The following is a 27,238-nucleotide window of genomic DNA, read 5'->3' as shown; positions in this document are numbered from 1 at the left end:
ATCAAAATCTTCAAAGTCTTCAATTGTAAGCCTCTTGCATCCAAGTCCGCCAACTTTGCATTTACATCCCACCTCTTTGCATTTTTTAGTCTTGTGCGAGAGGAGACACAAGTTGTAATGCACAAACACCAAGTTCTTCGCTCTTTTTGATCGCAACCTATTATGCTTCACTGAATGGATTAAAGAATATGTGCTCCAATTTCTCTCTGAAGCGGATGAGCTAGCAATTATGAAGACATGACATGTAAACAATTAAAATAAAATTTAAATCATTTATCTTAAATCTTAGAATTTTTAGCAATTTATGAAGACAAAGGAAACTAATAGCAACTTTTTTAGACAAAGGAAACTAGTAACACTTTATAAAAAAATTAAACTTACTTGTGATATAATTTTGATTGCAAGGGGCTGCAACGTTTGGAATCTTTGGCCATGGAGGTACTACCTACTATGAGCATCCTTCCTAAACTGATGACAAAGAGCATCATTACTTAAGTTTTTTGTATCCACAAGCTATATGAACTCATTCGTAATCAAATCTCGCCTTTCATCATCAGGAAAGAGTCTTTCAAATGCTGCCTTGTATCCATCAGACACTTCTATGTCTCTATAGGGTGGTAGCCCTCCTGGTAGATTAGTATACTGGGTGCTATAGTATTTGGGTGTCAATGCATAGGCAAGCAAATGTAGAGGAGTGGTCATTTTGTTCCATCTTTTTATAACAATTGCTTGCAATTGTTTGAAGGTGGTCTCTTGAGGATCTTGTTCCTTTTCATTTACAATTTGCTTGATCTTCTTAAGCATTGAGTCTATGCCATCATAGATCTCTCCAAGGTAAGGCCTATCCATGTCTATGTACTTGAGCATGATCATAATGGATGCAGTGAGATTTATGAGATATTCCACACATTCCCCTCAACTTTCATCCAATATCCTCTTCCTTATTTTGGTTGCCCTCTCAGTGTTGCTTTGCCTCCATATAGCCCAATTGTCTTTGATTACCATATTGGTAAGTGCCTCTTTTACTTGCATAAGTCATCCAAAGATGATTACATTTGATGCAAAACGTGTCTCAACAACTGTAATAACCCCAACTGGTTATAACTTCATCAAACATCAAATTCTTCTCTAATTCAGTTGTTTGTCATTTCGTCAAACATTTTGCAAGCAAGCTCTGATACCATTGTAATAACCCCAACCGGTTATAACTTACGACAAATACCAAATTCTTCTCTAATTCAGTCGTTTGACATTTCATCAAACACTTTGCAAGCAAGCTCTGTACCAATGTAATATTCCTTGCCCAAACTGACTGATTTTAGCTCAAGGAATATTATCAAGCACTTGTATGCTACATTTCTCTTTTCTGATTTTTTTGTGTTTCAGATTGTTTGATATAGTTTGAATGATGCTAAGAAATTCAGAATGTTCGGAAATGATATTACAATACCTCTTACAATGAGCTAACATGCAAGTACAATTCTTTTTAGTATTTTCAATGCATATACATGGAAACTAGATATGGAATGCATACCTACAGCCAACTAACATTTTAACAAACAATTGACATACAACTATTATGCTGATCATATATGCTATTAGATGGACATTTCATCAAACAAATGGTATGCAACATATATTTCCTTTATTGAATTCATGCTCATGTACAATGTTGCTATGAATTTGCCAAGACAAATCTGCTTATGATAATGATTACAACAATGCCAATTTTGATTCTAAGTTATCACTTAAAACAGCAAAATTATATGCCTAAGATTACAATGCTAACTACTAATAGTTGCAAGAGGAACCTGATAATAGTGATGCCCAAGGATGGAGATGAAAGTTGCAATCAGAATCAAGCATAAATACTGTAGCGTGGCTATTGTAGTGCGACATTGTTCACGTGTACTGTAGCAGCCAGCAATAAATGTATTCTCCAATTTAAACACAAATAGAACTCCAGAATGAAGCTCTCCTGAATGCCAAATTCAATGAATATTTCACCACCTCAAATAGTTGCAACACTGAAGAATTAATGCTCTCCAATGGCTAACTGAAATCAAAAACCCTTAGTTTCCTCTCCCAAGTTTATATCAAATGCAATTGACAATAATCAGATGCCTAACAATAAAGCTCTTGCCTCTATTTATTCTTTTCCTTCCCCCTTCTAGAAGGAAATAAAATATTATTTAATTGTACTCTCTAGAAGCTTCCCCTTTCCAATACAATAATTAGTTGTGCTTCTAGAAAATTAAATTAATTAAATATAAATTCACCTTTACATTTATTTATTTATTGACTTTAATTTAATTTATTTCTCCTTATTGCTCCACTTAGCCTTCAGAGAATGAAAGCTAAGAACTCCATTGAGGGTCTAAAAGATGGGGAACATTACAACAACCTATAACATAAAATAGAGCAAAAAAAATACAAATTGTTAGATACATACTTGATAAAAGAATACACATCATTACATAATCATAAAATCAGAAATTGTAAGATACTATTTTTTTAAAAAACTAACTTGAGTTCACGTTTACTTAGCTTGAGCAACTCCAAACGTGAGAACATTTTGAATATCCCTTCAGTCATATGGTGGTTTATGATGAACATCTGGATGTCCTCAGCTTCTGCACACCTCCTTGATCCACTGAATACTCTTCCCAATCTTTTGTAGCATAAGATTGAATGAATGAACTGCACAAGGTGTCCAAAAAATATGTTGATATCTCTCTTCAACCAACAAACCAGTAGCTCTACAATTTTTTGCATTGTCTATTATGACTTGGACAACGTTTCTTGCAGCCACTTGGTCAATGGCCTCAATTAGGATATTAGCAATAAATGACCCATCTTTTACTTGCCCCTCACAATCCATTACTTTCAAAAACATTGTCCCTTAAGGGGATACCGCCAAAACATTGATTAATGGACAATTTCTAGCATCTTTCCACCCATCTGAAACAACTGTTACCCTGTTTCAATCTAGGAATCCTTGATGGGCTTCAATTACTCATCAATCAACTTGACCTCGTCATCCAACAAGGTGGTTCATACTCTCTCAAAATTGAGACTTGAATACCCTGCAGGTGCTTTATTAGCACTTCGCAACATCTGCTTGGAATATGGAGAGCGAACAAGATTAAAAGACAGCCATTTGCATACAAGCATCTTGCTGCATCAATGTTAGCAATTTTCCTACTTTGATTTTGAAATGCAGTTTCAAGTGGTCCCTTTCTTTTGTGTCGAATGGGTATTTCATTTTGAGATTCAGGGGCAGCTGAGGTAGTTTAGAAAGGGTGATTTTCTATAACAACATCTAGGGTGGATTTCATTCCTTTTGCTTTTTTCTTTTTTTTTATTGCTATCGATGGCATTTTGTCTAAGTTCATCTCTCTCTTCAGCTCGCTCATGCTTTTTCATATATTTTAATACTATTGAGTTTGGCATAGGTGCATTTTTTTTTCTAGGACATTTCTTCACTTCTTTACCAAGGTATCCACACAAATGACCCACCTCACAATAATATGAACTGTTTCTTTCTACATCACAACGTCGACATTTCTAACAGAAGCCTCCTGGAAGAGGTTGTATAATATCCACATACTTTCACAAAGGAGAATCATATGGGGGTTCTATCCTTTGTGGGATATTGGCATTGCCTACTAAGGAAGATGTAGATCCATTTGAAGCCCCTTTTCCTATAATAAGAAATTGTGTACATATTGACATATTGTTATTGAGAATATAATTTTAGCCTTTAAGAAATATAATAGCTAGATCTTATTGGAAATTAAAGATATTTGAAAAAGTAAAAAGAAAAAAGCTTAAACAAAACATTAAACAAAAGAAAAACAGAATAAGAACTTACCTCTTCCTGTCATTGTAAGCTTGCAAAGATGTAGCAATGAGACAAAAACACTTCAATATAGTTAACAATCCAGTCTTCCAACTCCACCTTGCACAAACTTACTTTTTCTCAATCACCTATTTCCTCACAAAATCACCTATTTGTACACCATAAATGATGTTAGAAGCCAAAATAACCTACTTACATTCACTTTTTAGGGCAACCAGAACTCGAAAAATATGATTTTTTTTATAAAAATCACTTGCAAAGTCTCTGTCAGTGCCAATTCGCCCAGGTTCGCGCCAAATTTGATCTAGGTAGCTGAAATTCACTCGGGTTCAAATTCTTGGTCTGCGGGTTCGAACCAGCCTAAGGAAAATCAAACCCTTCTTGAACCTAGGCCGAACCAGACTAGTATTTTGAACTAGTTCAAACCTAGGCAGGGTTCTCGGGCCAAACTAGCGAACCTAGGTAACTAAGGTTTAAAGTATTGCTAGGCATGTTGGTGGCCATTATTGCGACGATGCTATTGACGGGGTTGGTGTTGAGACTTTCAATTGATCAGATATGAAAGTTTATTTTTTTCTTCTCCTTTTGGTGGGGTTTACTTTTCTTGAGATGGAGTTGGTACGATGGGTCCTCTGGATGCTTCAAACAATGAGGATGAACTCCTAGATATCCTTTTGGACGACTTTTTGAAGAAGAGTTTTTTTTGGGCAATCTAAGCTGTTGGTAAATGTTGGTGATCCTTTTTTGGGCCCGAGAATAGGATTTTTAAGAGTATTGAGAAGATGCTAGCATTTTTGTCATTGATGTCAAAATACTTGTATTGATTAAATGTCTATACAGATTGGTTGTTTGGTGGTTATGCTTGGTGCAGTTTGGTTTGATAATGGATTATCATGATGGATGCCCTTGCTCTGGGTATTGAAATGTATCCTTTTGGTATCTATGATTTTCAGTGTTCGTAGAGTATGAAGTTTTGGATGGATATTTTTTACTGCTATGTTTCAGAGTTCTTTCATATCCTTGCTACTTGGGTATTCATGCAGTATATCAGATGCTTTTTGGTTTAACAGTCATATTCAGATTTTGGACAAGCTATATCCATCAGTTGGCTAAGAATTTTTGTAGCTCAAGTTGGTTGTGATGTTTTGTTGGTTCCAGAATACATTTATCTTTTGGTAATTGTGCTCAAAAACATGCTTATCTTATGTTTGACCCATCTTTAGGTCCTCATGTTAAACTATTGTGATATCATTTGTATCTTAAGTGAACATGTTTTGTGGCTAGTCCAAATATGTATTGGAGAGAGAGAGAGAGAGAGAGAGAGAGAGAGAGATTATTATTTATCCGATGGCATGAGGAGAGTGGATGTTGAAGGTGGTATAATGTGAGTATAATTCTGCAGGTGAATAACTGGTGGTTAAGTTTGTATGGGGAAATAAGATGTGCAAAGGGTTATTGTGAAATCAGTAAGAAGCACTACATTCAGTTTTGGAGAAGGTTGGAATGTACTAGCGAAGGATCTGTAATCAGATCTTCTTCTATCATTGGTTGTTGTGCTACTAGCTGGAATTGTTTCATGCACATGCAGATGCAATTATATCAGTTCATACTTTGTCTATGAAGACATGTTTTTGTAATAAATCTTTTGCATCAAGGTAATTAGCCTCGACAGTGAATTTACTAGTAGTGAGAAAACCAGCAGCAAGCCATTTGTAGAAATCACCATAACCGGTGTTTACTTCCATGAGAATTAATTTTTCAGTGGTTTTTCCCATCTTGGGTTTGCATGTTATATCTGGTGTTATTGTATTTATTGTCCTCTCTCTCACAAGTTTTATCAGTCTTAATTATTTGAATAGTTTATGTTTGTACTGGTTCAATAAAGTTTGTCAAAAGTGTTTTGGAATAACTGATTCACCTCACCTCTTAGTTATTTGGCCTATTCAACAAGGATTTCTCTTCACTTTATAGTATTTTTCCGTCCAAGTTGGAACACATTTCTATGGATCTGTTTAAGACTTCTCCTCCTTTTGTGGAGCAAGGTTTTAGGTTAAGGCTATTAAGGACGATTCTATCTTTATCCTCGCTTGTTGTTGGACCTATTAGTTCAGAGGTTCTTTGTGAGAGTGTAGTTGTTGACTATTCTCTAGAGTATGATTGGGTGTTTTAGAAGGTTGGCAGTGTTGCTCCTCTTGCTATTGTCCTTAGGGATTCAAAAGGTGTCTATGAGTTGGAGGACTATGGTGTGGATGTCATTTCTTCTGTAGAGAATGGTGAGACAGATAGGAGTTTTGATGTTCCTGATACTATTAATTCTTTCCCTCATGTTTCTAAGAGTTTTGGCAAGGGAGGTTTTCTTAGGGTATTTGATGATGTATAGCTTCAAATAGATGTTCCTAATTCTCTGTAGGCTAAGTCAAGTTCTTGGCTGAGGAGTTTGCTAATTATAAGATTTTGTGGTAATCATCCCAATATTGATGTTGCTAGAAAATAGATCCTTTAAAATTGGAATCTTAGAGGCATTGTTCAAGTTTTTGCTATTGCTGAATGGATTTTTTCCCCATTTCTTTCTTTAGATATAGATTTCTTTAGGATAGCTCTTGGTGGCCCCTAGTTTATGGGATTGAATGGTCTTAGTCTTCAAAAGTGGTCTCTTGGTTTCAACCCTTTAAAGGAAATATACTTGTTTCCTATTTGGGTTCATCTACCTTGACTACCTTTGGAGTTCCAGAGTGAAAAGTTCTTCATAATTAATGCGAACTCTATTGGGCAATATAGTACTACTAATATGATTACAAACTTCATGAAGCACTTGTTATTTGCAAGATTGTGGGTGCTTATGGAGAAGAACTAGGTTTTTCCCTCTTAGATTAGCTTATCCTCAAAACATGGTGATTAGGTGCTGCAGCAGATTTAGTATTACAAATTGTACTCTAACTTTGTGCACTCCTCTAAACCCTTCTATCCAAGGTATCCCACAGATTGAAATGCTTGAATGGCGGCTTAGAGCTCCCTATCCATAGAGTGCAAAGGTGTGTGCTTGTGCATATGAGAAGCTCTCAATTGAGCATTAGAGACACAACCCTTGCTAGTAAACCATGCAAGGGGAGATTCCTTAGACAAGAGCAAGAGTGCAAATGTCAAAGAGATTCTCAAAAATGCAATGGAAGAAATGATCTAAGCTAGAATGAAATGCATAATGCAACTATGCTAATTATATGATAATGTTACCAAGCCATACTAATTGAAATAGGCGATCTAAGCTATTGCAAAAGGAATTAGACTACTTGCAGATGGATCTAAGCTAATATGGAAATGCAAAGAATGAGATGAGAAGAATAGAAGTTCTCCACAAATGCTCCAAGAATCTGTAAACAAACCTGCAACATAACATTAGCTCAAAATCGGGATCCCTAGAGAAGGAGAGAGCTCTCTCTTTTAAAGGTGTATGGACACTTGAGATCAATATCAAGAAATGGGTGATCAAGGGTGGGGGTTGACTTTTGGCATGATCCATGTGCAAGATCAAGTCAACCAATGAAAAGGAGTTGACTTTTCATGTGAGACAAAAGACTTATCTTTTAATTTGTAAATATGAAAAAGACTTTATGTGTGCACATTGAGTGGGTTAGGAGAATGGGGTATTTTATTTAATTAAAAGGGGACATGTTCTTTTAATCAAATATGGACTTAGGATATTATAGTCAAACTATTAATTAAAATGAAATAAATTGATTTTTAGCAATTTGGCCTAGGGAAATAATTAATTAATTTAGCCAAAATATTGAGAAGGGGGCTAATAGTATAGATGACTATTTTTAGGTGATTACACAAATCTCTAGCTATTTGTCATTATTGTAATAAAGTAGGTCATGCCCACACCAATAGCTTGAAAAATAAGAAATAGCACTTTGTTTGGAAGAACAATCAATTTCTGATTAATAAAAAAGAGAGCATTCCTTCTTATTAGGAGGTCTAGAAAGCTGACATTAGAGGGAAATCCTCTATGGATTATTTGAGGATGGATAATGTACTTGGGGTTGAGAGAAGGATTTACTAGTGATTTTATGTCTAAAGAAATTCAGATTTGGGGAGGAGGACTACCGCGATTAAGGAAAGATCTTTGGATTATTTTTCTAGCCGCCTTTATTTTTTACGATGTTTTTGTTAGCTTTAGACTATTAGCTTTAGTTTTTTTGTCTCTTGTCGTTTCATTGTTGTTTGATTTTCTATTTGTCTTGATGCTTATTCTTTTTCTTCATATCGTAAGTGTGAAACAATGTTTTATCTAACTAATTTTCTTTTAACCTAAATAGTCAGGTCCTATTCACACTATGCTTAAGCTCCCATAGAGGTTTGAGATATTCTCTCCTCACCTTATGGGAGATTAGCAAGACTTTTGTCTCATACTTGTAGACTCACCAAGTGTCCCAACACTTGTGCACAAACTCCTACACTTGTATACTTGGAGGGGTAGTTAGAGTTCCACTTCTACCTTCTCACCTCTTCTTGGTTTCCTTCATACCTTTGGTACATTTTGTAACAATTACTTATGACATTTCTCATTTGGCATATTGTTTTTGAAATAAAAAGTGACCGAAAACAAGGGGGTCGGCCCTTACAACCAAAATGCTGGTGACTAGCACATTACCAAGAGAGACTCATATAGAACATTACAGGAGTAAAAACATACAAGAGTTCCACATAACCAGAAAAAAACTATACATGTAACTTAACCAGCAAACTACTATTAACCAAACTAGCTAAACTATAATAGAAGTCTAAAAAGTCTGCTATACTACTAAAGTTCATCATAAAAAACTGTTGGCACAACCAGGCCAACACGAGTCTGAGCAACACCTGGATACCAGCAAAACCAGTAATAGCAAATCAACATAAAAAAACTTGGATCCAAGGATCCCTTAAAACTAAGAAACATTATTCTCAGTTTTTTCCTTTCCCTTCACAGCCAACAAAACCCGAGCCTAATCATCCGCAAGGAATTTAAAGAGGAGCTTATGATCTTCCATATCCATTCCAGCTTCTTCCTTCTCCTGTGCCAGCAGTTGGAGGGTGGTGGCAGTGGCATGGGTGACCTTTAGGGAAAATTTAGAGTAGAACCCTTCTTCTAAAGTTTTAACCCTCTTTTCCAGTTTGGCATACATCTCCAATTGCTCCTCAGTCTCCTCCTTATTTTGTGTTCCCATCTTTTTCGCTTCCTCTTTAGCTTTTTCAACCTGGTTATCCTGCAAAATCTTTAGGTTAGTAAAAACTTTAGATTTATCCTTGATTGGGGAGGAAATAGTAATGGGGGAGGTGTCCACTTTGCTATTGTCTTCACAGAAGGTAATGGGTTGAAGGGTGAAGCTGGCCGAAACATGGGTAGTCTCCATGGTAGCAGCATTACTAGCCAAAACCTAGGTATTATCAGCCGACAACTAGGCATTGTCAACAGAATTGTCGACCGAGTTAACACTTTTTTCGACCTCCTCCTTTCCTTTTTCTCTCTTGGAATCAAAGTTATCCTCCTCCTCCCTCTCCTCTTCATTATTATCTGAGCTCTCCTCTTCCACTTCCTCCACCCTAACTTTGCTAGATTTTTGCTTGTACCTTGCCTAGGATCGGGCAATTCTTCCAGATCTTCTCCTAGCCTTTCCCCCCTTCCTCCTCTGAGTCCTCCTCTTCCACCTCCACAGGATTTTCCATCTTAATTTTTTTACTACCCTTATGTTCCGCAATTGTATCAGGTTTCTTCTTTTTCTTATTTTCACAGCTAGGGGAAGGTCGAGGGGTATGAATTTTGGTACTAGTACTAGTACTCGGGGGAGAATTCTGTCGGTGGTGCTGGTTATCAACCACCACCACCCTAGCAGGACATAGGGCAAGGTGGAATTGATACAGGCAAAAGATTAAGCCTTGGTGGATGATGGTGAAGTTATGCCCTTTATTCCTCTTCTCCCTAACATCACTGACTATATCCTCTAGAGAATGTAGCAGAAAAAATGGAATAGAAATAAAATCTCTATTTCTAAAATGATTCAATAAGGGAAAATGGTAGTAGTAGCACACATTGAACCTGCCCTCCAGCGTAAGATATTTCATGAGTACCAGGCAAATATCGTCCCATGGAGCTAGCAGCTTATCCCTCTTAAAACCTCCTCTATAGCGCACTGGTTCCTCATTCTCCACAAAAATACTGCTTAGACTAGCTTGGTCAGCAGTGTTGGTGACCTTTCTCCATTTTTTCCCCTTCATTAAGAGACTAGTAGCCATGGCAATTACTTCCTCATTAACTTGAAAAGTAATTCCATTAATGGTGACCTTGCGGTAGTTCCACCCATTGACGAATTGGAGGGCACAATTCTTGTCATACCCCGCCATCGACTGCATGTAAGGCAGAAAACCCCCCTCTTTTAAGAAGAACCATGTGGCCATTCTATCTTTGGGCTCCAGCCTATTCAAATCTCCGCCCATGTCTATTCCGCCAATTTCCGTTTCCCCCACCTCAGTGATGCGCATCTGAACCTCCTTGTCTGCGAAAACACTGCAAATACTATCAATTCCGAGTCTCTCAACAATGAGTGAAAAAGTTTTGCAATCCTATGCTTGATAAGCCTCAAAATCCCATGCGAATTCATTATGGGAAACGTGTTTGTATAGTATCATAATTTTAACACCTCGAAAATCTTTGACAATCTGAAAAATGATATTATTCGTACTTTCAAATAGGAAGTAATTTGAATTTCGCAATAGGTTACCATAATGGTGAAATGACACTCTTCTTAATTTGCATTCATTCACTTTCCGTTTGTACGGCCACGTCTTCTCATTTCCCTAAAACCTTTATTAAATTTAGTGCACTTAGACTCTTCGAGGAAAAAATTGCCAAAATTGGCCCCAGCTTTAAATTTAATAGTCATAATTAAATGATACTCCCCCCTCTTTCCTTGCGTATCAAGGACTTAATATCTTCGTTTAAATTTTCCATATTCCTCCAGCACGTGATTGCCGTTAATTTAAACCCCATGGCAGCCGCTGTGTCAGCCACCTTATTTCCTTCCCTGTAGAGTGTTGCCGGTGGACCTTTTTCATCCTTTCTAAAATATGCCGGATGTCCATAATGATAGTCTGAATATTCCACCCTGGTTGTGACACATCATTAACCAAATCAATAATTAATTTGGAGTCCCCCTCTATAATTATTTCTTTTAGTTGCATTTCACTAATCAATTGAAGACCCCATAACAAAGCCATTGCCTCAGCCAGATTATTACTTCCACTCCCCATGTTACTTGCATAGACTAACAGCGCATCGCCATCCCCATCTCGTAGCACTCCACCGGCGGCTCCTATACCTCCTCTAGCAGCACCATCGAAATTTAGTTTAAATTGTGTATGGGTAAGTGGTTTCCATCTTGTTTTCTGTCTCCTTAACATTTTTGAGTTATCAAAAAGGTAAAAATCCTCATGAACACCCCATTTTGCAGCAATTTGACCTTCTTGCCTACCTGGTTCTTCCTTCGGCATTTTACATTTGGCAACCCTGATATTCTCCTTCAGGAATTTCTCCATTATTCCAAAAACCACCTCTGTCATTTTTTCCTCCTCTCAAAATACTTTGTTATTCCTTTCTTTCCATATATGCCAGCAAAGATATGGTGGAACAATTTTCTATAGAAAGACCAGTTTTGGGTGATAGAAGCGGCAGTACCAATTCTCCGCAAACTGCCATAGGTTGTCCCTCATAACCCAGTCCAAACCAAATCTCTCCCACACCATAGCCCATAACATTAAGGTATACTGACATTCAAGGAATAGGTGGGAAATACTCTCCTCCTTTTGTTATATAAAAACCCCTTCTTTTCAGATTGTCTATGGTTAAAATTTTGCCATGCTGAACCGTCCACTAGAAAAAAATGATTTTAGGGAGGAGGTTACTAATCCAAACATTACTTCAGAATGGTGGACAAAGATCCTTGCTAAAAAGGTGTTTGTAAGCCGATTTCACTGTGAAGTTACCACTGGATGTTAAGTCCTAGAGTGTAGTATCCTTTTGGATCAGAATAGGGGGTCTCTGTGTTCTTATCAACTCTTCCAACTCCTTGATAAGCTGAATATCCTCCTGAGAGTAAGTATCTTTATATATTTTCTTCCACTTCCTCTTGTGATCAATATAGTCCTCCATCTTCCTTCCTATTTCTACAATAAGTAGCTCCATTAGTCTTTTGAATTTTCTGAAAACCAGCGGTTTCCCTCCCAACCAATTGTCTTCCCTTAATCTGATGCTATGACCATTCCCAACTATCCACCTTGTCCCTTTCCTCAATAAGCCTCTACTCTTAACTATATTCATCCAAATTTTGGAGCCTCCTGGGAGGCCATTATTGAAAAGATTCCAATTGAAGTGGGAATTTGACAGATATTTAGCTTTCATAATTTTACCCCAGTCAGTATTATCTTCTCCCAATCTCTAGCTGGTTTGTGGAGAGTATTCTATTTTGCAAGTGATCTCGGTTGTTTCCAACATGTATAAGGCTTAGGAATCCTTTAGAAATCCTTTCTTATCTAAATAATCTTATTCTTTGCTAATCCGAATACAAAAAATTGGAAAATTGTGCTTGCAAGCACAATGTAATGTACCCAATTCTAATAAAGTAGCTTAATTAATTTAATTAATTAAGTGGTCCTAAAATTAAAATAATATCGTAAAGTTGTTTAATTAATTAATTAAATTATTAAATATGGAAGCCTAATTAATAAAATAATCGAGGAGACCTATTGTAACTTGTGAAGGGCTTCTTGGAGCCCTATATAAGGAGATGGTTGGGCATTGTAAGTCATCATGAAAGGTATTTGAACTCTTTTCTTTATTGTTGGAAGTTGGAGGTTGAAGGTGGTTTGGTTGTATGAAGTTTTAGAAGTGGAAGACCCTCCCTAGTCTATATTCGTTGTTTTAGTGGGAGTCATTCCTCAACTTAGTTTTTTGTTGGAAATTTTATTTCAGATATTTCATCGTGTGCTTAATTTGATAAATTTGTATAGTCTCATTTGGAGAAAAATTTGACGATAATCTAAAAAATAAAGATATATTGATAAAATTTATAACATTATTGTTTGTCAGAAATGTGTGCAGATTTTGTTTTTGTTGGTTGTGAAGCCATTGATAATAGTGGAGGTCAAACTAGAAGACTACAAGAACATTGCGGAATGTGCTGAAGGGTGTCAAAGATGTCAAGTGCCAAATGTTGAGTACCGATATTTGAGTGTCGGAGGTGCTAAAAGGTACCAAAGGTTGAGTGCCTAAGTGTGTCGAGTGCTGAAGGGTGTTGAAGATTGAGTGCCAAAGGGTGAGTGTTGAAGAGTGCTGATGGCCAAGTCCTGGAGGCTAAGTGTTGTGTGTCAAGTGCAAAGTGTGTTTTTCTATATGGGTGTGTGGTAGAGTGTCGACTAAGTTCCATATGGTTGTAGTAGTTAGTCTAGAATGGGTTCTCTAAGGTTGAGTTCAGCTATCATTGCTTTTAAGTGCCAAATTGTGATTGGTACATTTCACACAACTATGAATTCTAGATGAAATCATCAAGTCCAACAAAGAGGATTTTTGTCCTCAAAACTAGTATCTTGAGAGGGATTTTGTCCTCAAGAAATAAGAAATCTCAATCTCCTTAGAGAAAACATAGATTACGAAAAATGGTTACCTGTTTCTCTTTTGTGGTCCTTGTATAACTTTTGTTTGTAAATAAAATAAGTATCTCTGTTTGGCTCCATATCCACTTTAATATTTAAAAATCATTTAAAATTGTGCTCAATGACCACATTTTCCCCTCTTGAGTCTAAAATATCCCATTTGCACAGATTAAAGTTATTTTTCAGTTTTTGGATACTTAAATTAGTTTTCAATTTAAAAAATATAAGAAAATTACCATTAGCAACTTAATTTACTTTTCACATTTTTTGATACCAATTAGCTTATGGAAAAAAGCTAATGGCTACAAATTCACTTACATGCAAGAAGGGGACATGGCACAATTAAATAAATTCAACTTCCTATTGACCAAAGTAGGAGAGTTCAAAACTTGGTTGTAAGACAAATATTTGAAGGAAAAACATAGATGGATGCTATTGATTCGCTAAATCAGAGATGGATAAATCTACATTTGTAGGAAATTGTTAAATAGACGAATATCACAAGATTATACAAAATGAATTGCTATGAATTACTAAGTAGTATACAAGCCACTAATCATGGTGAAATCATCAGAGATATGTCGCTAAATTAGTGATATACTGTGCATCACTATAGGAAACCACATAATTGCCCCAAAAAACTTGCAGTGAGTTTTTCATTGTCACATGCAATGTGTAGTGCAAAAAATTGCTATAACCTGTGTGTTTTTCTTTGAGAATTCGGTCAACAAAAATTCAATCCATGAATAAATTAAAACATAAAATGTTAAGCACGCAATAGGTTTTCTCATTCATCTTTCCATTTGTTTATTTTCCATCCTTAACGGTGAGGCTGTGACTAATTGCTATGTATTTAACAAACATAGCAAGCATCAATTCAAAGTTAACAAATGTTTTAGATTAAGGCAAAAATAGGTTTTGAGAGGTCCTGAAACCCCTTACAAACACAAAAGATAAACAAGAATGATCACCAGGTTTTACAAGGACTTGAAACTTGAAGTTCAGAACACAATATCAAAAAGCCAAGTTTTACAGGGACCTGAAACCAAAAAAGTTTTAAACAAAGTTCCAACCCAAGTTTTACAAGGACTTGGAACCTAGAGTTGAAACAAAAAAAGCTGGAAACAACAAAAAATAGGAAACCGGATCCAGCAGCCCGACCAGAGACCAGACACCAGACACTTGGAAGCCAGACCAACAAATAAATTAGCTCTTTAATGACCTTACCTAATTCCTTGCTAGGCTTCGCTGTACTCTAAAGGATATCTTTCATAGCAGAATTAGGAGCCCCAAAAGCCGCCTTCTTTGTACTCTAACTCGTTCGTTTGCTGAGACCACCTAGGATCTTGGCCACAACAACATCTAGATACATGATCTCCTCATTACTCTTTTTGCCTGAAGTGGCAATTGTGACACATAAGCTGGAAGTCACCATCTCCATTTTTTGCCCATTGTCTTTAATCAGTTGCCAAAGTTCCATTTCATACTCTTCAAGTTTCTTAGGAAATATTACCAACTTGAATTTCCAATTGGGTTCTCTTAGTTTTTTCTTGATCCAGTTCTATCTGCATTTTAAGTTAACAAATGTTACTCAAAGCAATTAATATTAAAAAATACAAGAATAGAATAGCTTATGTTGAGTGATATTTTCTACCCTTTGCTGACCATGCTCTCCTTGGCATTGATATTTGCTCTTCTTCCTATTTACCACCTTCCCTGCAGTCCTCTCTCATCCAGTCGACTAATGTTTGCACTCCTACTAGATTTTGTTATTTCGTTTGTGATGGTTAGCTTTTTTCCTATCATCTTAGGAGACTCCTGACACCTACTAGTTTTACTGACTCATAGGCGGTCTCGGTCATGTTTGACTTACTTGCTTCTGCCATATGGGAGTCCGCTCTTTTATCTATTCCTCACCACCCCCTCCTCTCAGATTTAAGCGCCAGAATACTTGACCTATGAATAAATGGTTTGATGATGATTGTAAAGCTTTTCATCGATCTGTTTGTTCTGCCTTTGAGACTTACTCCCCTGACTTCGGCCACCTGCGTGTTTCTTATCTTCGTTTCATTCGCTATAAGAAGCTTTCTTTCGCTTCTTCTCAGTGCAAATCCCTTTGCTCTACACTTATCCAAAATCCCCAGAGTTTTTGGCGCACCCTTTTCCCTCGGTATTCCCCCCCGTCCTCCATTTTTGACTTCTGCTCTTTGACTTCCCATACCATTTTGTTGTATGACATTCCGGGTCAGTCTTCCCTTCATTCCATTCCGCCTTCTTACTATCATCTGTTCACTTCCTCTTGTATCCTTGAGGCCATTAGATCCATGAGATATAGTAGAGCTGCAGATGAGGATGGTTTCTAGGTAGAAATTTTCAAACTTGGTGCTTTGGTTCTTGGTTCGTATCTTCCTACACTCTTTAATAGAGTTGTTTGCATTGGTTTTCCTAAGACATAGTCGAGGCATGTGATTTATCCTATCCATAAGTTTGGACCTGCTTCAGACCTAAGTAACTATAGGACTATCATGATTGGGCATACCTTTGCCAAACTTTACCCTATTGCTCTAAATACCATGTTATCTAGTGAGCTGGACAGGAGAGGTTGCAGATTTAAAGGGCGGGCTGGTTTTCGTACTGACTATTAGACTATGGATCATATCTTCACTTTGCGGGCTATTATTGAGGAGGCTAGGCATCGCTCTAAGAAAGTCTACTGCTATTTTGTGGATTTCTGTAAGGCTTTGATTTGGTTCCTAGGGTGGCCTTATTTCAGAGACTTCGTAAGATTGGGATCTCAGATATGCTTTTGATTGCTATTATGAGACTGTACAAGAAGGTGATTGGTAGGCTCAGGACTCTAGAGGGTTTCTCTAATCCGATTTAGAGCACCATTGGTGTGAAATAGGGTTGCCCTCTTTCTCCTACTTTGTTTGGGTAGTATATTGACGAGCTCAAGGATTTTCTTGTCAGCTCCTCTCATCCCGGTGATGGTTGCTATTTGCATCAGGTGTTGATATTTATTCTTCTTTTTGCAGATGATATTTTTCTCCTGATCTCTTCTCTAGACAGTTTACAGAGACTCCTAGATGGTTTGGCCTTTTTCTGTGATCAGCGTCAGCTTGTAGTTAATTTGGCAAAGACTCGTGTGATGATTTTTAACTTCCTGAAGACCTCTCATCTTCATTTCTTTTTCCAAGGATAGGAGGTTGAGATCACTTCTTCGTACATTTATGTTCGAGTTAAGTTTTTGGGTCCCTGCTTCAGTTTGAGACCGGCTATTCAATCCAGGATTAGTAAGGGTATGGGGTCTCTGGCCATGATTGAGAGGTAGTGTTTTAGGTATCATTTTCAGGATATTTCGTCCAAGTTGTCCGTCTTGGACTCCTTGGTCAGACCGATTGTTCTTTATGGCTCGGTGGTCTGGGGGCCTTCTCTTCTTGCTTCTGATTGGGCTTCTATTGAGCATGTTTAGATGTTATTTTTACGGCTTATCATCAGATGTCACAAACTCACTCCCCAAAGTATTGTTTTAGCTGAGTTTGGAGCTCATCCTTTTAGGCTTTCGACCATTTTTGACTTGATTTAGTTTCTCCATCAGCTTTGAGGTTTCATGGACTTTGATGTTGACCGTCATAGATACTCTCATCTTGCATATTGTTCTGTTCAGATTAGGAGATCCAACACTTCCACTAGATCTCGCTGGTGGTATGCCCTTGCCACCTCTCTGTTGGGCTCGATCGGGATTGACATTGATCGCCTCCCTCCTTACTAGTTCTTGTTGGATGCTCCTGCTCATCTCCTTCCCTCTCATCAGGAGTTGAACGACTGTGTTAGATAGGATATCTACAGACAATACATTATCACTACTTCAAGTAATCCCTTTGGGGGATTACGTTCTAAGATGGCATTTTATGCAGAGCATTTTCTTGAGATTCAGAATGGTATTATTGTGCAACCTACTTATCTATATCAATATTGGTGTCATTCCCTTCGATTCTCTTTGCGCTCCTTCAAAGTTGGTTCTCATCGTCTTTGGATCCAGACTGATCACCATGTGGTTAGAGAGGATTGGGTTTGTAGATTGTGTACTTTGGCAGAGGTTGAGTCTGAGACCCATTTGCCCTATCTACTATGAGATCAAAGGGAGATTTTATTGTCTTTTCAGGGATTTTTTCTCTCTTTCAGAGTTCTTCAGCTATGATGATCAGCGGTGTCTTGCACTTTATCTTCGGGAGGCCACCCAACTTTGTGAGCATACTTTTTAGTTAGCTAGATCCACACCTTTGACCAGCTCATTATCGCCTTTTACTTCCCCTTGTCTCCGTCACGGGGTGTCAAAAGGCCTTCCAGCACTAGTCCTATATCAATCAGGCACTATACCAGTCTTTTCAGGCAACGACGCTCCTCTAGCGAGCTTCAACGTAGATCTAGGACTTTGAATCGTCCACAGTTATATCCTTCTATTTCTGATTACACTGTACCAAGGAAGGATTCATAGTCCTTACCTTGTGTTTCTTCGTCTTCTATCTTGTTTTGTTTCTTTTCTGACATTGTTTTGGCGTTTCTGGTGGGGTTGGCTCTTCTGTTTGTATGTTCAGTCCCATAAACCTTTCTAATTTTTTGTTGGACATTAATATTATTATCTTATCTTATCTTATCTTATCTACAACATAAATCTAACTTCAACTACCTTGACAAACTATGTTCTTAAAGTACTTATTTATAGGCTCTCAAAGGGTAGCTTAAGGATAAGATAATAATAAAATATCCCTAAAAAAGTTTTCTTTAAAGGAATCCTATGCTTATCTACAAAAAGAGAAAATAAAACACTTCTAAACCCAAATTGTTTCAAAAGAAAATACAAAATAAAGGCCTAACAATAGGGTGACATCTATCTAGATGAAATAGCTACTATCAATTATGACAGCTGCTGGCTGATGTAGTGCAAGAAAAATAGAAAACTTGTCACTTAGTAATTTTCAAAAATCTTAAGTAACTTTGACTTGTAATTTTAATTAAATTAGTGCAAACAGATTTTCACTATCTATGTATTTATTAGTATTATGCTTCTGGGTTTGATTGTGTCTTTAACAGCAATCAAATCAAGAAGCATAACACTGATTTTTTTGATTTAATCCTCTAAACCTGGTGAAATTTTCCTTGGAAATAATAGAATTTGTTAAAATTATAACAAAATGAAAACTCATATGCTAATCTTGATGTTTTATGATTGAAAACTCAAAGGCTGGACACCATGATGAAAATTTTGCCTCATAAACAGTGGAATGTGTCATAAGGTTTGAATGAAAACTATGGCACAGACATTTCTCACCACCATGAATTTTCTATTCCAATATGATGTCAAATCTTTGATTCATTGATGCAATTATAAAATGCTCCACCACCATGATTTTGGAACTTGTCCTATTTGATGTTGGAGGTTGAAAAATCAGATCTGATTGACATACATGGACTGATAGAGGGAAAAGAACCTTGTGTGAGCTGTGATTCACACATGCTGAAAAGAACTCTTTCATGAGCACTGAGCGACATGTTTTAGGGCTGTTAACTGCTTCAACATTTGACTAAAAATATGGCTGAAAACACTTACTTCATTGCAAAAAAAATCATAAAATAAATTTTGGACTCCACAATCACTATGAAGGGCCAATTTTTTTTTAAAAAATGGGGAATTGGCAAATCTCAAGGAAACCATCTACAATGTTTCAGAAATTTTATCAAACATTTTAAAATACATAAATTTTTAAAAATATTCTTAAAAAACACATTACTAAATTTGTATGACATTTTACCAATTTCCATGATATAAAATTTAAATTAGAGATCAATGCATATCATAGACCAAAAAGCTAGTTCATACTCTAAATGCATTACAACTTCAAGCAAGTTCTGCAATAAACATCCAACTCAATACACTGAAGAGTTATATCCCAATTCCTTGTAACCCCTCATTATAGTCAAGTTTCTTATTTGACAAGAGATTCTCATAACTAGTAAAGATTTTGGAGTGGAGTACTCAATGGGGTTGAGGGTAATGCCCCTCATGGGGGTATGTAAGCAACACCACTAGCAAGGTTAAGGGGGAGTGTCCCTTGTTGATATGGGGGCAATACCCCAACAAGGTCGATTGGCATTGCCCCTTGTAGAATTTGTGGTGGCCAAACCTTCATAGTTTGCACCATTTTCACAATGTTATCTCATAAGGGTGAAATTAGTTGGTTGGTGCCTTTCTGTTTGTAAAAATGTTTCAAAAATCATATAAAATTATTCATGAAAAACTGTGATTCAAATCCTACATCGCACATCTCAAATTAGTTGTCATGGGCCTTAAATTGCCAATCACATGTTGGATGGAGGCAGAAATGATAAGATAAAGTATCTCAATGACATTACATTGTTTCAGTTTAATATTGACTCATAAACATATCACATCATGCTTCAATATTGTTAAATATTGTCATTGTATATATTGGATTGATTTGATATTAAGATCATAGCAGATCGATATCAACTCATATCACATTGGTATTGATATTGTTATTGTTGTGATATTGTAATCAACAGAGGGTTCAATCTGCGTATAAACCTGCAAAATAGTGATTAAAATATAAAAATCCATTAGCATATAAATCTGATCAAACTTTAGCATGGTATTACAGCTAGCATAAGGAAAACCCAAATCAGATTTATAGGAGATCATCTATACTGCCATTAGAATATTTTAAAAATTCTTTCTATACTTTACAAAATGGTAAATGGTGTCAAATATGAGGTTCGACTTGAAGGAGCATCAAACTTTGTATCTTGGTAATTTAGAATAATGCTTTCCCTAAAAGAACATGAGTTAGAGTCATTTGTGGAAAAGGAAACATCTATACGTAGTGAAGATAGTGAGAAACATCAATGGATGAAAAACAATAACAAAGTTATGAAGATATTAGTGGATGTTGTAAATGATCATGTAGTTCCAATCATATCAAAATTAGATACTGCATACAGCATGTTCACAACCTTAGAGAACATGTATGAAATAAATAATTCAAGTAGGGCTTTTGCTCTAAGACAAAATCCACCATCTGAAAATGAACAAGGGTGAGTATATCACATTGTACTTATAAGGATAGCAGAATTGAGAGACCAGCTATCCATGATTGGCCACACAATTGATAGCAAGGAGTTAACCATGTTGGCTCTCAATGGACTCACAACACCTTGGGAATCATTCATTCAAAGGATAAGTGCTTAACATAAACTTCCTCAGTTTGATTGTTTAAAAACTGATTGCATTCAAGAAGAGAAGATTGATCACCAGAGGGATTGATCAGAACTCCATTAATGAAGCTATTCAAGTACTCAATTCTTATTCTCACAAGAAGTGTAAGAGAGGAAACCTCAAAAGGAAGAAAGACAAAGACTCAAATGGAAAATGCTCATTGAAGAGGAGGAACATGTCTAAAGTACAATGTTTTAGATGTGACAAATATGGTCACAATGCGATGAAGTGTCCTAACAGACATAAACCTCAAACCTCTATTGCTGAAGTTAGTAAGGCGAACTCGGAAAAGGACTTTGAAAGGCTTGTATTTTATTCATCGCTATCGAGTCATGTGTCTACTAGTCTTAACACTTAGGTAATTGATATGGAGCATCTTGTCCTATCATAGGATTTAGAGAACACCTAGATAGCTTGGTGGAAAATTCAGATGAGGAAGTTACCATTGGAGATGACTCCAACTACCCTATGAAAGGACTCAGAACATGCACTATACAATTAAACTCAAGCATCCCTCTCCAATTGGGAGGTGTATTATTGGTGCTAGGTATCAAACATAATTTGGTTTCCATTTCAATCCTTGAAGGCAAAGGAAACATTTGTTGGCTATAGTGGAACATCTAAAGCCTATAGGATTTACATCGCCTGGACAAAAATTATTTGAGTTAAGTAGAAACGTAACCTTTGAAGAAGATGTTGTATTCAAAAGATCCAAGACATTCATGAAATAGATACTGAAGATCAAGAGTCTCCTCAAAATATGGAAGAGGATCATGCTTCTGAGATTCAGAGGGAGACTCATGAACATATGGAAGATAAAAATCAAAATGAACCTATGGATTTTGTTGATGAGCCTAGAGATACTAGTGTGAATCAGAAAACATCTCTATGGGCAAGAAAAATGATTCAAGAGGTTGAAAATTATGCAGCTACAAAAGGAACTTTCAGGGAAAGCAAAAGACCTCACAGATACTCCAACTATGTTGTCTTTATGAGTGAAATTATTGAATCGAAACCTTCTAATGTAGAGGAAGCTCTCAAACATCAAGTTTGGACAGATGCTATTTCTAAAAAATATCAATCTATTCTTAAGAACGATGTTTGGGACATTTGTACCTAGATGAAAAGATAAATCAATGGTTTCATCTAAAAGGCTCTTCAAAATCAAACATGTTGCAGATGGCAATATTGAAAAATATAAAGCAAAATTTGTTGCCAAAGACTTTTCTCAAAAGGAGGGAATTGATTATGAAGAGACGTTTTCTCTAGTTGCTCTATACACCTCTGTCAGGGCTGTGATTGCTATTGTTGTTTCAAAAGGATGGAAAGTTCACCAAATGGATGTGAAGACTTCTTTTCTTAATGGCATAATAGAAGAGGAAGTATACAGAGAAACCTAAAGGATTTGTAATGCATAGAAATGGTTCTCATGTTTGCAAAATTTTAAAAATGTTTAATATGGTCTTAAAGAAGCTCCTTGAGCCTGGTATGAGAGGATAAATCACTATCTTTCAGGCTTGGGCTTCTCCGAGAATGATGCAGATACAAATCTGTACTTCAAGGTAATTAATGGTGAAACGTTGATTCTAATTCTCTATGTTGACGACTTATTAATTACAGGAGAAGACCATCTCATTACCAAACATAAACAAGACTAGTTGAGTTTGTCATGAAGCAGTTGGGCCCTCTACACTATTTTCTTAGTTTAGAAGTATGGAAACAAGTTCATGGTATCATTCTACATCAAGGAAAATATGCTATTGATATCTTAAAAAGGATCAGAATGTTGGATTGCAAGCCAATGACCACTCCTTTGGAAACAAACTTACATAATTTAAAAGAAGCAGCAAACATAGAATTGACAAACTCCACTCTTTACCAGTAGATGATTGGATCCTTGAAGTGCTTGGTTAACACTAGACCAAACATTTTCTATGCAGTGATTGCACTTAGTCAATTTATGTGTGAGCTAAGACAGTTACATCTAGTTGGAGTAAACACTTTGTGATATACCTACGTGGTACAATTGGCTATGGTCTAAAATATACAATGTAGATTTAAATTTGCACAGATATACCAATTCAAATTGGACTGGAAGTATAGTGGATTGAAAAAGCGCTTCAAGGTGTTGTTTAAACTAAGGATCAACCACGATCTCGTGATCTAGTAGGAAACAATCTTCAGTTGCACAAAGTTTCACAAAAGCCAAGTACATTGCAACATCCATGGGAGCTCAAGAAGCTGTATACCTAAGGAAACTTATTTTTGTTTGGACAATCCATGGATCCTACTATTATTCATTGTGACAACTAGAGTTGTATAAAGCTTTTAGTGAATCTCATGTTCCTTGACACATCAAAGAATATAGAAATTCCCTACCATTATGCTAGAGACATGGTGGAGATAAATATTATTTAGTAAAGATGTATTAGTACAGGTGAACAAATGAAAAACATTTTCACCAAGCCTCTCTCCAAGACAAAGGTTGAATATTTCAGAGGGGTAAAAGCACGTATTTGTGTCACCTTTTAGGACTTCTAAACCTGTTTTGGTCAATTTCATTTCTTTATCAAAACTCAACTTTTCCAAAAACTAAAAATACCCTTTTATAGATCTTGGATTCAATATCATCATCATATAAATTTTAAAGTGTTTTGATTACTTATAATATGTAATAATTTCAAAATATTATAAGTAGATATTTTTACATTCGAGAAGATTCTACCTCAAAAAAGAAAAAATAAGTAAATCATATCAAAAAAATTTAAAATTTATATTTAGCACTAGAAGAGAAAGTCCTCTTCAAGAATATGTAATCTTTTTTCAAAAAGGTCTAGATTTGATAGGGAAGTTTTGATGGGAGAAAAAAAAAACTGCTGATTTTTGAGGCCGACCTCGAGTACTTATAACAAAAACAATATTCATCAAAAATCAATACTTTTTTTCCACTAGCTATACGTGTCAACTATAATTTATTTTGAAATCAGGGGAAAAAAAGATTATTTGCATATATACTTGTTTGATGTGAACTACACCCTATATTTTATGTGGTTAAAAAAAAGGCTTCAAAAATAAATAAAAATGAATAAATTATTCTTCAAAAAAATTTGAAGGCATAAAAATCCTCCAATTTCACACATTTCATTAGTTTATATCATCTTCAAATTCTAAACACAAATGCTACTTTTTAAGTTATTCAAGTTGAACAGTCTGCATCTTTTGGTTCTTTTTCTTTATAAAAGGCGACACAGGTTTGTGCTTTTACCCAGAGGTAAGCTTGGTATGGTGAAAATCTTATCTGAGATGGAGTGTCAACAATGTAATTTGTTGTACTGATATATTCTAAAGATGTTTAACGTGTAAACTCTTTTATTGTCATGTGTGTGACTCCATGACTTCATGGACCCCTGTGATCATCACTGAGAGATGACGGTCTTTCAGTGATGAACACTTGTACTTCTAGTTATTCTAAGGTAGTGACTTTACAATAGCTAACCATACTATCATGATGGATATCATGTGACTTGATATATGTGGACGTGTCATGATAATTGATTTCTCTCAAGTAATACTAACTGAATGGTGGGTATCATGTAAAGTGATATCTATGGATAGCCACAATAAGTTTATTACTGAGAAAGTCTGAGATACTCATGGTGGATATTATGTGACATAATATCTGTGGATATGCCATGAATACATATCCTTATGGTAAGCATCATGTGACGTGATGCTTGTGCACATACCATGATAGATATTGTGAGTATGGTGAATATCATCTAACTTGATATTTGTTGACATGCCATAACTTTTGATATCATAATGAGTTGATATATTTATCTTATACAGTGAATGGATTTATTGTGCTTACATTATGGGTAGAAGTTCTCCCTAGCGAAGAGGGAGTGTTAGAGAAGTGTAGATTCGGTTGGATTACTCTAACCAATGAAATCAAATGCATAAGTGGTCTATTGGCCTTGAGTTTTTAATCTCTATCCCTTTTGTATACTGATCTGATTATTTGATTATCATAATGTATGATCTATAATTAGTAGATTAAAAATCATACATCTATATATTTAATAATATATATACATATATGTAAATATATTATTGAACATATAAATGTATGATGGTTTAACGTAATAATCATATGTCATGCTTTGCAGCATTAATTTGTATCAGCGTTAATTGTGATTATCACAACATACTTATTGATTAAATTAAGATTGCTGGAAGACTGTTACTGGGCAGGTTAATGTAAACATGTCTCAAATGCACGTTATATATATGAAGACCGATCTTCATGTCTTGATCAAGTACAGAAATTAATCAGTGCAAAGTCAAGATACAGCATCGATAAATTATCTCAATATTGTTACATTGTTGCAGTTAAATAGACTCATAAACATATCACAGTGATATCGTGCTTCAATCTTGATTAATACCGGCATTGTATATATCGGATTGATATTGATATTGAGATCATAGCAGATCAATATCAACTCATATCACATTGGTATTGATATTGTTATTGTTGTGATATGGTAATCAACAGAGGTTATCAAAAGTATTGTTCGATCTGCATAGACACCTGCAAAATAGTGATCAGAATATAAAAATCCATCAGCGTACAAATCTGATCAACCTTTAACATCTTTTGCATGGATCACTTACACACTTGCCACCTTGGCACATTTTGTTGATACACTGTCTTTTTGGCATATTTCTTCAAGCTTTCTGCCATGTTGGCATATTTCCATTGTGGCTTTGCTAGTTAACTTATGTGCCATGTGGCAATGCTTAATTCAAGTCAACTTGCGAAGGACATTGATGAAATTTTCCCATAGCTTTTTCATTTTGAAGAAACACAGTGGAACTTTAAGTGTGCAATGTCACTTCCTAATGTCAAATTAAGGACCAATTTCCTCCTTTTCAACATAAGTTGTACTTTCTTCATCACTTCTCCACATTTCTTCATGATTAGGTGAAAATTTTAGGTGGCTTGCCACTAAAAAAATTTCATTTATATAGAACTCGTCTTTGTGTTCTGACTTCATACAAGATTGTGTTGATGTTGCCTTTTAAAGGGAGTGCTGGAGGAGTTATTCAGGCCTTTGTCAATCTCAATCTTATACCTAATTCTTTGCCATTCCTTTCTCTTCTTTCTATTGCACGGGCTACTTTAAAGCATTAATCTTTTCTTCTTTCACTTGGAATATTTCAACCTCCAGCAGTGTGCAAGAATGGTTAGTTGAAAAATGACCATGACTAGACAACTTTGCAACTTGACAGGGAAATACTTAGTTGGCATTTATTCCACAAAAAAGATAAAACTGATAAATGACAACAAATTGATCAAAAGCGAGACAAAAGCCAAGTTTCATATGGTTACTGACATTAGATAACACAGAAGAGCTTGCAAACGCAGCTTTAGTCAGTACTGCCATGCCGTTGGAGACTCAATCCTGATGTCTATACAAACCATGATTACATCTGTTAAGGATATAGAAGAGTTCTTATGCTAACAAAACATGCCTCTTATGCCCAAGTATTAGCCATTATTTACTATATGTCATCCAGTTTGTCCTGTGCATCTACTACTGGCTCTATGAAAACAGGGAAATTTGAGCTGTATTTGCAGATTACTCCTATATGATAGCCTCATTTTGTAATGCTCAAGGTGAGTATATCAACTAGAGGAATCTCTCTCTGTAATATTCCTTTATGTTCTTTTCTAGACATTATCAAGGTCAGTTCAGCAGCTTCTATCTTTCCATTCTCATATTCAAATCAGATTACTTGGAATTCATGTATGTCATTCATATTTTTTAGCAAAAACTATCTTTGCAAGTTGCTTACAGAAACAATTCTCTCAGGCTTCTGGTATCCATACAGAAACATATTCTCTCTCATTGATGAACTTGGTATTTCACCTTTTACAAATTGGACACGTTCAGCTCAATATTCCCCCAATGGACTAGAGGTGATTTTCTGATTCCCAAAACTCGTTATGTTTAATGTCCAGATTTTTTTTTTTCAAGTAATCAATTCAGAGATTCATATGATTATCGCAATTCCTACAGGTTTCATCATTGACAGGAGTTATATATTTATAATTTAGGGTTATTAAAGTCAGAGATTTCCCTTGATGTTTCATTAGTCTCACTGTACCTTGAACTCATTCAGGTTGAATCTCCAATATTTCAAGACCTGCCTCGTTTACCAAGTCCTCTTGGCACCTTTGTCTATACACAGGTAACTTATGTATCTGATTTTGATTTTCTACGCTAGGTTTTCAGGTACTGACTGTTCTTTGTAATATGTAGTTCTATCGTCTGCCATTGGTTGACCGTCTGACTTCTCTTCCACTTATGTATGCAAGTAAGAAATGTCAA

The 27,238-nt window shown here is 36.0% G+C and overlaps 1 protein-coding gene across 1 annotated transcript in view; it reads left to right on the top strand.

Annotated features, from left to right (window-relative positions):
* The window catches only part of LOC149561998 (uncharacterized), a 151,301-nt gene that overhangs the window by 18,950 nt on the left and 105,113 nt on the right, over window positions 1-27,238 (top strand). Inside the window, exons 3-5 of the mRNA XM_089825534.1 lie at window positions 26,720-26,826; window positions 27,030-27,098; window positions 27,170-27,224. Coding sequence (XP_089681660.1) covers window positions 26,720-26,826; window positions 27,030-27,098; window positions 27,170-27,224 — 231 coding nt within the window. The remainder of the gene's footprint in view (window positions 1-26,719; window positions 26,827-27,029; window positions 27,099-27,169; window positions 27,225-27,238) is intronic.

This window comes from Cupressus sempervirens, chromosome 4 (assembly GCF_028749045.1).
Source record: "Cupressus sempervirens isolate cs-2001-9-10 chromosome 4, ASM2874904v1, whole genome shotgun sequence".
Lineage (NCBI taxonomy): Eukaryota > Viridiplantae > Streptophyta > Pinopsida > Cupressales > Cupressaceae > Cupressus > Cupressus sempervirens.
This window is presented reverse-complemented; position numbering and strand designations above follow the sequence as displayed.